Consider the following 16,427-nt stretch of genomic DNA (forward strand, 5'->3'; position numbering starts at 1 on the left):
GTAACCCGTATCGATCCGTACCTGAGCCGTACCTGAAAGTAGTAATCCGTATCAATCCGTACCAATTCGTACGGCTCAGGTACGGGTCGATACGGATTACTACGTTTCTATCCGTGGCTAGTCGTAGCTATCCGCGCCGTATGTGTGACTGAGGTATTAATACGCTTCGACACTTTTACGAAAGGATACTCGCGATTTAAGAGGAAATATTCCACCGATGTGTCCTTTACAAAGAAACTTAACAGAAATACTCAGAATATTGTTTAAGGTCCAAGTCATAGCATAATGCATGAATGTGCTTTTCCTTGTTTAGGTACACATTTGGTCCAAACAGTCACTTTTGATATCAATTTGTAGTATTTATGCTGATGATTTAAAACTAAATCCTTTAACCGGTAATTATATTAAGGTATCCGCCAGCGGAGAGAGCCAGTATGATGATGCTTTCACTATACAGATGGTAGAAGACGTACATGTAGCGGAATTTAACTATGTCGCTGGCATGGTTCCCTTTCTGCATAACCTCATCAAAGATGTAAGTTTATTTGCAAAGAAAGCCCCCCAAAGCTTAATAATCTACCTTAAGTTATACAACAACACAAATTATCATTGTAACAGTTACTGTAGTTCAGTTATTGATAAACTGGTTATTCATTCAATCAATCTCACCTCTATATTCTTATGGTTAGGCTATATTTATTGTTTTTAAAATGTGAATTTATATCGAAGATTAACGCAGTGTTAGAATGCTTACTTACTAAGTAAGCTTAGTATATCAGTTGTGTCTGTTTTTTTTATTGCAGAGGCAATCGGGAGTCATCTTGAATTCGAAGAAAACTCATCAAATACTTGTAGTATGTTTTTTTTGTTTTGTTCTCGGTATTTGATTAAGTATAATATTTACCGTTTACTTTTAAATCCTTAAAAACGATAGTGCAGACAGAATGATATTTTATATTAATGATCGATGTAGTCGAATCTTCTAGTTTTGCCAAATGTCATTTTCAGTACTATTTATGAGATAATTGTTTTATATCTGTCATTAATTACATTCTAGAACAGTATGTTCATCGAGATTTATCGATACACTATAAACAAGTAAGAGTATTTGTTAGCTGACAATTCTGTACAGGCTTATATCTAGCTACATCTTGTTTTATTAACTTTCAATTGTAGGCATTAGACGAGCTGCAGCATTTTATGTTGGTGAAAACTCTACCAAGCAAAGATAGACAAAAGCTGATGAGAAATCTAAGAGTGAGTATTGTCAAATTCATCGTTGAAATCACAATTGTTTGAGTCTTTTTTGTAACATTTTCCAGGACCTTAAATAAATGGTTTACTTGATTACATTTATATTCTTATTTGTTTTAGGTGATAGATTTGCTAGTGAAGATTTTGCAGTTCCCGCTGGATGGCGTACCGGATGAACAAAACATTATTCTCATATTCAAAGAGGCCTATGAGATTTTGTACACCTACATGATAGGCAAAAGTAGGAAAAATGCTCTTTACTTTGCCAAATACATAGAGTTCTTCCAAACACAGTTTTCTCAAAAGGTACGTATTTGCTTCTTTCTGTTATTGACAATTTATATTCCTTCTCTGTAAACGTACCAAACACACCCAAGTCTTTACATTTAGTCTAAGCAATATCCCTATAGAAACATGCCACAGTTTCAATCGAAAAAAATGTTTATAGGGTAAAAGTTAAAATCAATTAGATTTTTAATTAACTTTTCTGTTTTGCACGTTTCAGTGTGGCAAGTGCACTTTAATCACACTAACTATTACTGAACTCCGAAATGTACATCTATGTAATAATCACAACTGTAAGTATGGGCTACTGTTTATGCGTCTTTATCTGCAACCACTACTAGCTTCTCATGTGGAAAGTGTTGATTTATAAGTATGTAATAACGAAATGAATCACCCAATTTATTTCTAGGGAGGCATAGGTCTGAATGTTGCCCAGATGATTGTAGAGCTGATACGAGACAAGAGAAAGATCGTGGACAGAATTTCACATCAACAGATTGATGAATTTGTGGCTCTTCTACAGTCAAGCCAGGTCTAGTCATACTTTACTATTCTTACATGATTGTGTGAATAGAACATGCTCAATCTTGAAAAGTTTGAACATGTTTCAGTAAAATATATGATTTCAGAATGATTTCGTGAAATATTTATATCGCTTGTATTTATACATTTTATATACAATCCGTGGAACTATTGTAAAATTGTAAACTCTTTCAAAAACATATGGGTGACTCTGCGTCCCAGGCAATTTTTGTGTTACCGAAATGTTTCTATGTTACTGATGATGTGAATTACTACTTCGTAAGTGAAGTTAAACAGAATACAAACAAGTAAGTTAAAATTACAACATGAACACAACACAATCTTTTAGACTGATAAACTTGAATAGAACTTATTTGGTTACTTTGCAGAATTACCGATTTTTGGACTTGCTGCATGTCCTTTGTGTTTGTGACGACGTGGCCATACCAAACAACCAGACATATATCGTACAGCAATGGATGCAATGCGAACAGGTGTGTAAGGAGATTAAGGAGTCTTATATTAAACCACTACCTTTTTACTTTTGTAAACAATTTCATCTTTATTTACATATATTTTGTCCTCATTTAGTATGTGTTTTAAGATGCGTATCGTTATATCACAAGGGCATGATTCCAGACAGAAATTTCATTAGACCATAAAATCGCTGTTAGGGAGATATTATTTCTTAAATTCAGTCAGTTTTGATTAAGAAAACAATAGCTTTTATAACATATATGTTGATCTTATAATAAAAGTCAATGATAAATGTAGAGATGTTTAGACAGAAGGTCAGCATAATGAAAGAGTATAGAAAAAAGTAAAGGTGGATTTTTGTTAGTAAAGTCTTTTTCCTGGTACTATTACAGTAGCACGATAATGATATATAAAAGCCAATATATATATTTTATAAATGTTATATATGGATACAGAAAGGTATATATCTCACGGCACGTGGACAAGATATCAACAGACAACCGAACATTTTGTACATCTCAACCGATGATGCAAGATCTTGGATTGCTTTGCATGAATTTGTCGATGTGAGTAGCCGCAATGCATTTGAATCCGCAATACACGTATATTTACAGTTTTGATATTTGAGTAAATGTTTAGTATACAATTTTTGTAATATACACTAAGTTTTATAAATGTAAGCTATTGAGTAGAAAAACTAAAGAGCAGTTCTTGCAAAGAGTGTTTGACACATTCAAGACATATTATCACAAACTAGGTGAAATATTTATATTTAAATTCACAGGAAACGCATGTTTCGTACGACAAAGACAAGCACGATTTTCTCTTGCATCAGCTGGATTTGTACATCGCTCTTTGTAAGGTATGGTAAAACAACTATAACTTGCATGCGATGGAAAATAGATAGTCGATTATTTGCCTTAAGGAAACTATAATGGATACATTTTTGAAGGTTCATTTTTCGAATAAAATGCATTTCGTTGTTTTGGATATATATGTTTCATTTACGTCATATTCTGCACTTGAGTGTTACTTTTAAAAATGCATAAAATCATTTATTTATAGTCGATCGGATGCAATTTGTTACAACTACAAAACAGTGTTGGAGAATTCAGTTTTCTAATTAATAATTTCTAGTACACTTAACCTACAAAAAGTCCTAAGAATATATCATACATAATTGTTAAATGTTTGCAATATTGAAGTATTACAATCACAAAACTCAAACCTTATACATATAGGGGAGAAATGACTTTGCAATCAACATAATCACCAAGGAGTTGCGATATCTGACTTGGGAAGAAACATTTCTAGCATTACGTTCTGATATTCTACCAGACGCCATCCGGGCAAAGTATTGCGACATAACAACAAGTAATCCTTTACCTCGATTAATTAATGATCAAACTTTTGTAAATATTAAATTTTATCTCGGCTGTATATGAGGTATCCGGAAGCAATTTTCATTGTATATATTTCATTACTTTTCAGAAAGTAAAAGTTAATTTCTTATATTCAGTCTTCTTATTCTTGAGACGTTAGGTAATATATCAGTTAGATATGAAATTTAGTAATAACGTGTATGTTTTATCCTTTTTAGGTATAAACAAAAGAGGGGTAGATCGGTATTTTCAGCATCAAGTCAAAACATTATCAAGACTACAACATATTGATTATACATGTATTTGCATGAACTTTAGACTGAGAAGTTACAAATAGAAGTAATATTTACCATTCTAAATAAAGAATATAATCCTATCTTCTTTGATTTTCCAAGCCTTCTGTCTTACTGGTTTAGGCAATTTAATGGATTTAGAATTAACGACATCATTATGTTCATGCAAGATTGCAGCTTATATTTTACACTTTTAAGGTTTGTTTGTTGATATTGGAAACAATTACTCGGTTCTTGCCCATCCGAACATTTGCTTCGTGTATGATTACGTTGGTTCAAAGGACGAAGAGAAAAGTCAGGGTGATTTTGTAAGTAAATATAGAAATTAAGGTAAAATGATAAAACATGTGATTACGAAGATGTAGCAAATATTGTATAATGATAAAACATGTAATTTCAAAGATAAAGAAAATGGGGTAAATGATAAAACATGCAAGTACGAAGATGTTGTAAATTGGGTATAATGATAAAACCTGTAATTACGAAGATGTAGAAAATGGGGTAAAATGATAAAACATGTAATTACGAAGATAAAGAAAATGGGGTAAAATGATAAAACATGAAAGTACGAAGATGTAGTAAATTGGGTAAAATGATAAAACATGTAATTACGAAGATGTAGAAAATGGGGTAAAATGATAAAACATGTAATTACGATGATAAAGAAAATTGGGTAAAATGATAAAAAATGAAAGTGCGGAGATGTAGTAAATTGGGTAAAATGATAAAACATGTGACTACGAAGATGTAGAAAATGGGGTAAAATGATAAAATATGAAAGTACGAAGATGTAGTAAATTAGGTAAAATGATAAAACATATAATAACGAAGTTGTAGAAAATAAATTTAGGGTAATATAAAACATCTGATTACGAAGATTCATAACACTAGGTAAAAGAAATCAAAATACGCTGAAGCCAATTGTCGTTATTTTATATAGAGAAATTAATTCATCATCAAATTAACTGTAATTTTTATACCATTATCGGAATTCGCTCAAATTTTAATAGAAGTCACATTTTGTATAAAAATTGTAAAAATTCTTTTGAAAATATAAGCGTAATTATTTTTTTTAGTAATTTTTCAAACTATTTTATAATCGTTCCTTGCAGCAAATTGTACAGCTATTTATTTTTGTACCAATAATAACTTTTATAATGCGTAATTGTAAATAACTTTTAAATAAACTGTTCACTTGAGATTAAAATATTTTGACGTTCTTTTCAATTATAGATTGTGAAAGAGTTAGTTGCCATATTTCCCGTGTTGCGAGACTGGATTGCAGAATTTCTGTCAGAAAACAAATGCATGTATGCATCGGAAGTTGGACACAATATGCTCATAGAACAGGTATGTATGCCCTTCCTTCTATTTTGACATGGTCAATATCTTGACCCTAAACCCGTATGATTTTTATGTCTTCAAAATGCATTTGTACATAATGTTGTTTTAACCCGTTGTAGTAGAGATACTGTTTTAATAACTAAAACAAGCTTTTGCCGCCTTTTTAATTCATTGCACTAGACATCATAAACAGCTTGATAAGTGTAGAAAAATATTAGCTTGTTTATTGTATTATAAAGTAGATCGTTGATCAGTTCTGCCTTTCTTAAAGTCTGAACGCCTTTGTTTAGGTTGTCCGACTGTTGTATTACCTGGTGATGTTTGGGTACTATATGGACGCCGAAGACGTGGAGAACTTGTTACCTCCCTTGCTGAATTTGTTAGATGGAAGACATGATTATCCCTTTCTTAAAGACAAGGACAAGGACAAAGGTAAAAAATGAGCGCATTCTTCTTACTTCATGAGAGAAACAAACATGCGATTGAGATATAACGATTTCCTAGAGACATTAAATGAGATCTCGACTCTTTCAGTACATGAGCGTGTACAAGAAAAGTTAAAATTTACTTCAGAACATCGTCTTCTGACATAGGGTGTAATATTTATATTTAAACGACGAGCAAAATTACAATAGACAATGTTGAATTAAGTGCATCATACAAATACTCTTTTTCAAGCGAGCTTGGTTATCTGGACCCCTTTTTTTTTGGTTTAAGAATATAACTTTTTTCACGCTCATACATTAATAGAATAAAGATATATTTCATTATCGCACACCTAGACGTGAATATATCTAAGGTAATTTGTAATCGTCAATGGTTTTATATACGGGTAAATTATTTAGACGAATGTCGAGTGTTAGTTTTTTCAGGAATTTATAATTTAAAATTTTATAAGATCATCACTGTACAGGAAGATCGTGTTGAAAATTTCTTGCAATTCATTTACTATTGACATGTATAAACAGTACTTATAGCCTGACCTGAAATACTAGATGTAACGACTTTAAAATTGCTTTAAGCCAATCAAAAGCAACATATTATACAAATAGCACCTTTAACAATTTTACATTGAATGCAAGTTTGTATTTAAAGGATCCTCAAAGGAAGAGAAGAAACGTATTCAGCAGTTTCAGCAGACGGACAGATATGAGAAAAGCAGAGAAACTGAAGCTATCGTTAATGCCAAGTTTCAGTATGTATCACCTTTATCAAATCTAAGTATGTTATGTTAATACAATACACCCGTGTAATAGCATCTGCAACACAAGTATAAGCATATCTAATACATCGTGGAGCGCGAGCTGTGAATGAATGGTTACCGCTTTATTCGCTGGGCTGGATAGTGGTAGGAGTTGGAGGTAATGTCGCATAAGGGCTCATAAGCAAATTGGTGGCCTTTCATGGGGTGACATATAAAACAAGCCTTACCTTTACCTTTTATCAGTTTTTATATCATATCATTTCATATCGATTTATATAAAAATTGATAGTATTTATAAATGCTTTTTAAAACTTTATTGGCATTGCTTTTTTGTTCTTTTGTGATGTAAATACCGACTTGTGCTGTTTTAAACCATGTCTTTCCTACTATAAATGTTGTAGGCCCTTGAAAAGTATATATTTATAATGAAACTAAATCATATAATTACGTGTTATTGTTTGAAAAACAAGAAATATATTGTATTAATGACTTTTATTAAAATCTGATGAATTGTTCCATATCATAATATAATATAAACTAAAATATGTTTATGAGTTTTTTGTTGTTATTGACGATTGATTGTATTGTTGCGAGTATCATTTTAGAATACTTTTTTAAAATACACCCTGATCGATAATAATTTATGTATTGATTTTAGTGATGTTGGCTAAATGTGAATGATTTTGACATTATCTGATAACGCATTCAGCCTAAAGGCTTACTGAATGAATCGCATGTCAGATAAAGTTTGTGTTTATTAACAACATATAATAAAGTTGGTAATATCAATAATAAGAGGGTAGCGTGGCCGAGCGGTCTAAGGCGCTGGTTTAAGGCACCAGTCTCTTCGGAGGCGTGGGTTCGAATCCCACTGCTGCCATAATTTTTGTTATATTATTTTTTTTCTTTACAAATTTAGACCCTGAATTAGTCTTACATCTATCTAATGTAAGGCAGTCTCTTATTCATCGTGTGTCTATTTAACGGAAAGATTTAATGTATAAATTAAAAAGATAGAATCCTACATTCATTGTCCATAACATTTGTCATTTTCAAAGATATTTTTCATAGTCATTATTTAAATAAATTTAATTAATTACATGTAGTTGACCCTCTAAAGGATTTAAACTTCCACATTTTTTCTGAGTGTGCAGAATGACATATTTGATATCAGTGACCTTATCAATGTGTGATGTCTGATTCAAAACTGTGATCTTCAATTTGTTGCTTAATATATTAAATGGTTACTCCTCTGCGCACGAGTAAAACGTTCAACAAGCTTTTTTTTAATTATTTTCAATCAACTAGAAGATCATAGGCACATGTGGCACATATACATCAAACATATATGGCATCAGTGAACTTTTAATCATAAACAACAAACATATATTCATATTCACGTAATATGACTTGTGGAAAACCTATACTTCGACAATTCATGTTTATTAACCTTTAGCCTACTGGCGGTGAGTTATTCTTCCTTTGCGACCAGTGCGGACCAAGATTAGCCTGCACATCCGTGCACAGGCTTATCATGATCTGCACTGTTCGGGGGGCTATTCAGTCAGTAATTTTAGTGTTTCACCCCTTCTAATATAAATGTATGCCATTGAAGATAACCAGTCACTATAGAAATTAGCAGGTAAGGGTTAAGTTCATATCTACAATGTATTTGATACACGTAATTAATTAAATATAGTTCTACACATGTCAAACGTAGAAGTATCTATAATCATAACTTTAAATGACCTTGAATGATGCTAGCAAGCATTCGATACTATTTTCTTTTAAACAGACGTTTTTATTTTGTATCACTATAAAGTTATAGCATTGGTCAACGGAATTTCAGCTATGGAAGGATTACAGTTAAGGTTTAACAAAGTATCACATGTGTATTTTGAACTCAAGTTACGCCTCTTAAATAAACAAAATAATCAAGGTAATTAGAAAATTAGTGTAGGTTAGTTTGATAACATTTCATTTTATTTGTAACCAACGCATATATACATTTAAAAACACTGGAAGTGCTTTTAATGAATTATCACCGGTTATTTGAAAAATTAAAATCAACATTAAAAAAAATATTTTGAAATTGCAAGTAGAAAAAGTTTTAATATCTTTAAATATATTGACATATTTAGCGTTATCAGATTACATATCTTCAGCCTAAGGCCTATTATTGAATGTATCGCTTGTCAAATATAGGGGAGATGTAGATAACTTTGCTTACAATCACTTTAATATTTTCCGCCACAGCCATGCGTAAGGTAGCGTGGCCGAGCGGTCTAAGGCGCTGGTTTAAGGCACCAGTCTCTTCGGAGGCGTGGGTTCGAATCCCACCGCTGCCATAGTTTTTTATTCAGTTTTTAAAATTATTTTAGAATGTGTTATAACTGTGACAAATATCGACCGTGAAATGTAATTACAAAGATTATTGAATTTTTCTCAAAGAGCTGCATGTTCACAAAAGATCGACAAATGGCCATTCATTTTGCATTAAACTGGCGTACTGTGCGTAACTTATAATGTAGAAAACAACAGACCAAAACAAACATTGTATTGAATTTTAAGTTGATCATGAATAGTTATGTAATATGAGGGCTTACAAGAAAGACGTATCGCATCAAAGAACTTATAATTAATATGATCTTACTGACAGACAATTGATTTATTTACATTTAACATTTGTGGCATTAAACCAATAAATGGGCATAATCATACCCGGGTCTATGTGCCGGGCTCCGAGTAAAATGTTCCTAATAGGGGAGCGGTGATCTAGTATTAAGGTGCCGCCGCTCATCCAGGGCTCGGGGTTCGGCCCATTGGGTCACGATTATGATTCTCATATGAACAGTACTGTTTTTTTCAGGAAGCGGACTCGAAGTGGTCAAATAAGCTTAAAGCTTTCATCGCAATCGAGCTAATTTTAAAAATAATTACTAAACAATTGATTCCTAGCTGAATGATTTCCACAAAATGTATTTCATCATATAATCAATGTACAGTGTAATTTCCTTTCGTTCTTCTTGTCAAGTCTGGTTAAATACAATAGCTAAAGTATTGCGAATATTACTGAAACTGTGCATTTTATTTTATGATAGTTCATTTATTTTTAATAATTAAAGTATCATATATACAAGATATATATGTATTGTAAAAACCTACTGGTCAATATTGAACGTCAGCATCTATAAATGCTGATTCGGTGAACATACGGTTTTTACTGATTCGTCAATATATTGCAATTGATTAAATCACAGATTAATACCCTTTTTAAGATACATCCTTTTAATTTTAGGGTATTGGTGTTGGACTTATTGCTGACTTACCAAAGGAATTCGAGGTTACAGGTATGTATTCAAATATGTTTCATTTGTATCTTCATTCCAGAACCCCATGTGCGTACTATACTCGATAATGTGAAATGTTTAGAAGCCGGAAAACAAAAAAAAAAGCATCTAATAGAGATATCGATTGTTATAAAAATAGACTGTGGAATAGGTCTTTTAGACATTGCATTAAGCAATGAGAATGTTCATACTATATGAAAATATGAACTACCGGTACATTGTTATCCATTTTTCTCATTCCAGTTCGTACAATAAAAAACTAGACTGTCTCTTTACCCATCATTCTTAAATATATGTGATTAAGTACTTGCCAACGAATTCTATCGGCTACCAGCTAGAGGAGATACTATATTTAAAGATTTTTTTTCTGTTAATTAAAACAAAGACTCGCCAGGGTTCGTTATTGAAAAGGAAACGTGACAGTTGCAGTTATTGAAAAAGTCTTTTATGCGTATAATATAGGTTCTGTATTTCATAAGGCAAAAAAAAAAAAAATTTTTTTTTTGGATTGAATTACTACAGCTAAAACATTTTAATATAGCAGTAATATATATCGTTAACATAATTTCGGTGCCTATTATAATATGTTGGAACTTTCTCTTCGTATTGATAGTTGTACTAAATACGATTAATTACAGAGCTTGCGCAATAAGGTAGCAGAGCAGATAGCGGCTCAGGGACGGAGTCAAACAATCATGTGTTCGCTGCTATACGATACGTTCGATCCGCATGACCAGTCCCAGTAAGTACTACCGCGTATTCTTGTAGATTCAAGATTTCATTTTCTAAAACATATTCTTTTAGATTTGTGTACGTTTGCCATCTACTCTTGCCATAATGTACACGGGGATAAGACCCGAAAATGGGGAAGAAATGGTGGATATTTGGTAGAATGTTTTAAGTAATAAATGTTTAGTTAAATTACTAGTCTAAGAATAGTTTTGATGTTTATCGCATTTTGATGTAGTGACAAATCATACTATTATATATTGATGAATTTCTAAGCGTTTTAAGGTTGTATCTGTTGAACAATGTGCTACATTTACACAGGAAAGGACTTGGTGCTCAGAAGAAGGTAAACCGAGAACTGAGAGATATGTTCAACCTGTCTGCGATATTTGATGTTGATTTCCTCACAAAAGTTCTCATGGTAATGCCATTTTTCATAGTTTTACATAGAATCGCATAATTTAACTATAGAATGATATAAAAAGCTACACTTATTGTTATAATGGACATACACTTGGGTAGGACAACGGAGTTTTTATAAGCCAGCTGAACAGTTTTTGAAAATGTTAGAAAAAACATGTAAACGGCAAACAAAAAATATACAGCGTATCAAATTATTAACTTTTAAATTGTACAAAGAAAAAGGTTTTCGCCAAAAACAAGGAATTTCATCTAATAGTATTGCTTGTAATATTGTAAATAACTTTTAATGTGTAAACAAATTCAAATTAAGTTTCCTGCGAGAAGGAAATAATATTGCAACGTTGGTCAGTTTACGATAATGTGGTTATGTAATACCTAAATCCATTTTGTCTTCATTACTAGGATCTGACAATGTACAAGTACAACAAGATGATTATAAAGTCACTGAACATCCTGAACAAACTATACTCCTCCAAGATGAACATGTTCAACATTGCGAGCAAGGCTCAGGTAAAAGTTGAGGCGTTCAGAGTAAATAAAATATATAAGAAGACAGTGTGGAAGTCTTGTAAAGGGATTATATTGCTTTCACTGAGATGAATTTTCATAAGTAAGTCTATCAGTTTAGGCTGGATTTTCTCCTTTTTCATTTTTTTATTTGAGTATGCAGATGAAAGAGTGTCAAGATGAAACTGATAATCATTAATTGATATCTGGAATCATGTCCCTTCAATTCCCTTTTTCTTGTAGACTTTATTAACTATCACAACAACAATCTTTGTGTTGTGTGGCGGCTGTAAAAAGTTCCTCCATACTTGAACTTAGGTGCGTGAGGGGTATTACACTTTGTATATGTATAACCTCTCACGACCCAAATCGAGTCTGCTATTAACTTGCTTGGTTGCGTTCTACGCTTCCAAAGGGTATTTTTATGAATTTTAAATTTTTTCCATACTTACAGATTCTTTTGACACAAGATTCTGCTCGTGTGCATAGGGAAGTGTTGAAGAACATGCCAATTCTTCGAAGATTATCACGTGCCAAACTAGACGATCAACAAGTGAAATTGATGGGAAATATCCTCGACGACCTTGCAGAGTAAGGCATTTATCAAACTTAAGAAAATATACTAGCATATTGCAGCATCGATGATTCGCAAAACAATTTTGGGGGACAAAACCAGATATTTCCAGTGAGTGAACAGTAATAAGGAAACTAAATACAAATGTTAAGTCCTGGTACATGCAAAGTTTCAATTCCACTATTTGTAGAATTACGACACTATAATATTTTGTGTTCTTTATTTCAGGTTTTGCCATCTTCCAATGACACCAGATGAGCCTCATCCCATGAATCAGAATATAATGATAAGCAACGGTACTAGAAAACTGATAATTTAAATTCATTATAATAAACAATTGTAATAGTTTAGATACATTAAATTTTGTATTTCAGTAAATAGTTACTATGTATTCTAATTCATTTTAGCTTTTACAAAGGCTAGAAAAGTATATAGTTTTGTTACAGAACAACTAGTCTGTGTTCAGACCCTGTGTTTTGTTCACAGAACATAACTGCTGAGGCTGTTCAAACTTTGTATTATTATTATATATATGTCCTTGTCCTTCTTCTAAAAGAGATTATCTAGTCGGGGCCAGACCACAGAATAACCAGCCTCGTATGTTAGCATGCTATTTCTCGATAATTTTACAAAACTTATTCATACATGTGCATATGCAAGTTAAAGAATCGAGTTGTATTGGTAACTTACTTTCAGGAATTCTGGATGTGCTGTTTGATATATTGGTTCAAGAAATTGATGCTAAATTACTGGTATGGAATTTAATTATAATATTATCTAAGCCTCAGTTTGTGAAGTCTTGAGAATTTAAATTTGTATATTTCGCGTACAAAAGATAAAAACTAAATAAATAAAATCTCTGAATAGAATTTCTGTTATTCTATAAAGGGATAACTAATAACGATAATAAAAGAATATTCGAACCCTCGCAAAATTTGGAACTTCTGTACGCAATCCAAATCTACGTTTAAATTATATCACCTTTTGTAAACGTAGATGTATACACTTAAATGATTTCCATTATTATTTTTAGAAAATATATGGTGGAATGACAGATATCTTCAAAAAGGCATTTTACTTGCTAAAGCTGTTGGCAAGGGAGAACTTCCGTGTTCAACATCACATTATGGAACGTCTGGACATCATGCTAGATGTGAGAGTTGTCGAATCGGATCTAGCTATCGCTTTGAAAGAGGTGATGACGTTATATATTAAGTTAAATAGCGCGTTGGCACAACGTTTAATGCAAGAATCGTAGTGTCAGACCTACTCTCGCACTAAAAGTTGTATATTCATCAAACAGTTAGTGGTAGATCGCCTTGACATTATGTTAGGTGTCAGATATGTCTGTTGCATTAAAAGAGGTATTTTGTTAAACATCAGGTTTTAGAACATTTCAATGAAGATGTTAGATCTAGCTGTCGCACTGAAATTGGTAACTCATTTCATGATACATTAGATAATGGAAAACCCCGTTACCGCCCTACAGGACTAAAATTGGTAAATTTACTAAGATGACATTACAAAATGTTGAATGTTTGAGTGATATTTTGCAGACATATTTTGTTCATCCAAATATATACGTGCTCATTTGTCTCCAGGAATCGATAGTTAAAATATCAAAGCTTTGCGTTCTTATCTAGGAAACAGAATATACAATGTAAATTTAAAAAAAGCGTATCATTATTAATTTGTTTTGCACACTGTAATGAAGATATTCAAATACGCCCTTTTCAGGTATTCTGTGGTAATCAAGCCACGTGTTTAAAGGTCAGCCCGCGCCAGATACAAAAGATCGTGAATCGAGCTGCAGCTCTTCAGGACAGGGCACCTGAATTTCTGGACCTGCTGGGCATGATTGTTAAGGTTGTCGGAACCAATCTGACTCTGAAGAGGAACCAGGCTTACGTAATGAAGTACATTATGCAGAACTACAAAAAAGTTGCTTTTGTACTAGATATGACACGGGAAGAAAGGTGAGATCATTATATATTAATCAATTCCTAAATACAACCAGCTGTAAAATTTTCATTCATGTTTCGACTGAAAGTGAGATACAGTACATGCCATTAATAAGAAAGAGTTAAACTGGGCTTCTTGCGGACAGGCAAGAGCTTTAATGTTGTTCCTAATTAACATTATGTACCCTAGGTCAGAACTAGTCTATATGTAAGATCTATAGGCTATCAAACTTTTTCACTGGTGAAGTTTGTTTTTGTTTTAATCATTTTAACAATGTTCTTTTTTTCACTAACCTTGACCTTTCCTATTTCAGAGCAAAGATACTGACCGATCCAGGTGAAATATCCAGACTAAGGTATTACATCAGTCTGCTTGATCTTTTAGCTGCATGTGCTGAGGTAAGAGTCACGTATGATTTTTTCACGCCATATTCATCAATTATATTGAACTGATTTGTTGTCTGTAAACTGTGCCCTATTCATAGATTCTGTCTGTACCAATACTAACCTTTCTAAATCAGACAGCATCCTCGCCTTAATTATGGATGGATTATTAATCATTTTAGTCCAGTTGTCATCTACCAATTAGTCATCTTGATACGCAGTTTTGGTCATTCGCCACTGAGCTAATCTAATAGACACTGGCAATCTCGGCTGAATCTATTGTAAAAATGAGAGTAACTGGAAATTTGAGATGTACATTTTAAACTCATGAAATGAAAACTATGGATATGATAACATATATTCCAGGGAGAAAATATGTTTATCGAGTCTCTGTGCCAGACCATTCTACCAATCGACGACTTACTTTGGGTACTAAACAACGATAAAGTAGACAACGTTTACAAAAAACCATTCCTAAAATGTCTCCATCATGTCTACATGAAAAACGGCGAAATCGCCATGGAAAGCGGAGCATCTGAAATGTCACATTTTGGGTACGTTAATGCCGATATTCAGTTGTTTACTCCTACAAAACAATCAGTTTGCTTTCAATAATAAAACTCATTTCTACTGCACCAAATGTATTCAGGCTTTTGCTGTGTGCACCTAATCAATGAAAAGCAAACAGATTCACTGATTGTATGCTTACGAGATTTGAAACTCTTCATGTTTAATCTGATACTTTAATAATACTAATAATAATACGTTTTCAGCTGCACAATATATAGTGCTGTATTGTCATATTGGTCATATAGCGCTTATAGTTCAATAAACGTATATATAAAGTATATTTTCGTTCGTGAATTAACACTTTCTATAATAACTTATGGTAACAGACTTCCATAGATATTGCTCAATTTCTGCTTAGACTTAGTAAATTATACAGTATTACTTATTCATTCCATAAATGATGAAAGAAACAAACATAAGCGAAAATGACCAGCTTTATTACCTAATTTTTAAACAATAATTTTACAAGAACAATTATTCAGTGTTATTGTATGTGTTTTGTGATGTTGGAAGTTTTTTCATGAATGTTCATTTACAAACAATATGTGTTCCATATATGTTGATATACATATAATTATTTCATGTATGATTTTAATGTGGTGTATATTTCATTGTGTTTTATGTGTTTAACTTTAACATTAGTACGATTAAAGACTAGAAATATTAATTTAGAATACTTGAATGTATATATCCTTCTTCAGTGAGATATCAAGGGGACAATGCAATATTTATTCTCGGTAAACTGTCCGTCTGAATGTATAGAATAACAGCTGCAACTAACAGCATGATATAACCTGATTTATTTCACCGGATGCTACATGTATATTATATTCGCAAACTTTTCCGTAGAGTAATATATAACATGAATACCACTTGTTATCTTCCGAGAATAGTTAGAAAACTATATGTTAATTACATTTAAGATATCAGAAATATTGATTACTGTAACTTTGCTCCATTGTTTTGTCAATTAAGCAAAGGAGGAAGTCAAACGTGGTTTATTCTTTAATAAACAACGATTAATGTGCTTACCGCTTATAGAACAGCATGACGCCAATTAGGTCGCCAGTTATTCGCATTACGTCTGATGCATTACTACACGGATGAATAAAGTTCAGTATAAGTTTTATCGTCTTTTTTCAATTAACATAAGCATTGCCTTCTTCAA

The 16,427-nt window shown here is 32.3% G+C and overlaps 1 protein-coding gene and 2 non-coding genes across 3 annotated transcripts in view; all 3 read left to right on the forward strand.

The window, feature by feature from the left end:
- Nucleotides 1-16,427, forward strand: part of LOC123549214 (inositol 1,4,5-trisphosphate receptor type 1-like) — a 96,962-nt gene that overhangs the window by 47,164 nt on the left and 33,371 nt on the right. Inside the window, exons 14-37 of the mRNA XM_053545619.1 lie at nucleotides 410-535; nucleotides 804-854; nucleotides 1,177-1,257; nucleotides 1,375-1,560; nucleotides 1,949-2,071; nucleotides 2,451-2,555; nucleotides 2,994-3,104; nucleotides 3,323-3,400; nucleotides 3,780-3,912; nucleotides 4,412-4,521; nucleotides 5,447-5,563; nucleotides 5,848-5,989; nucleotides 6,653-6,752; nucleotides 10,060-10,111; nucleotides 10,750-10,853; nucleotides 11,162-11,261; nucleotides 11,666-11,773; nucleotides 12,225-12,361; nucleotides 12,573-12,640; nucleotides 13,041-13,096; nucleotides 13,378-13,539; nucleotides 14,082-14,320; nucleotides 14,620-14,704; nucleotides 15,056-15,243. Of these exons, the coding sequence (XP_053401594.1) occupies nucleotides 410-535; nucleotides 804-854; nucleotides 1,177-1,257; nucleotides 1,375-1,560; nucleotides 1,949-2,071; nucleotides 2,451-2,555; nucleotides 2,994-3,104; nucleotides 3,323-3,400; nucleotides 3,780-3,912; nucleotides 4,412-4,521; nucleotides 5,447-5,563; nucleotides 5,848-5,989; nucleotides 6,653-6,752; nucleotides 10,060-10,111; nucleotides 10,750-10,853; nucleotides 11,162-11,261; nucleotides 11,666-11,773; nucleotides 12,225-12,361; nucleotides 12,573-12,640; nucleotides 13,041-13,096; nucleotides 13,378-13,539; nucleotides 14,082-14,320; nucleotides 14,620-14,704; nucleotides 15,056-15,243 (2,762 nt within the window). The remainder of the gene's footprint in view (nucleotides 1-409; nucleotides 536-803; nucleotides 855-1,176; nucleotides 1,258-1,374; nucleotides 1,561-1,948; nucleotides 2,072-2,450; nucleotides 2,556-2,993; nucleotides 3,105-3,322; nucleotides 3,401-3,779; nucleotides 3,913-4,411; nucleotides 4,522-5,446; nucleotides 5,564-5,847; nucleotides 5,990-6,652; nucleotides 6,753-10,059; nucleotides 10,112-10,749; nucleotides 10,854-11,161; nucleotides 11,262-11,665; nucleotides 11,774-12,224; nucleotides 12,362-12,572; nucleotides 12,641-13,040; nucleotides 13,097-13,377; nucleotides 13,540-14,081; nucleotides 14,321-14,619; nucleotides 14,705-15,055; nucleotides 15,244-16,427) is intronic.
- On the forward strand, nucleotides 7,560-7,641 carry Trnal-aag (transfer RNA leucine (anticodon AAG)). The gene has a single exon. It is a non-coding gene; the product is annotated as a tRNA-Leu (tRNA).
- Nucleotides 9,028-9,109, forward strand: Trnal-aag (transfer RNA leucine (anticodon AAG)). Its single transcript has one exon. It is a non-coding gene; the product is annotated as a tRNA-Leu (tRNA).

The sequence above is a fragment of the Mercenaria mercenaria genome, chromosome 6 (assembly GCF_021730395.1).
Source record: "Mercenaria mercenaria strain notata chromosome 6, MADL_Memer_1, whole genome shotgun sequence".
Classification (NCBI taxonomy): Eukaryota; Metazoa; Mollusca; class Bivalvia; order Venerida; family Veneridae; genus Mercenaria; species Mercenaria mercenaria.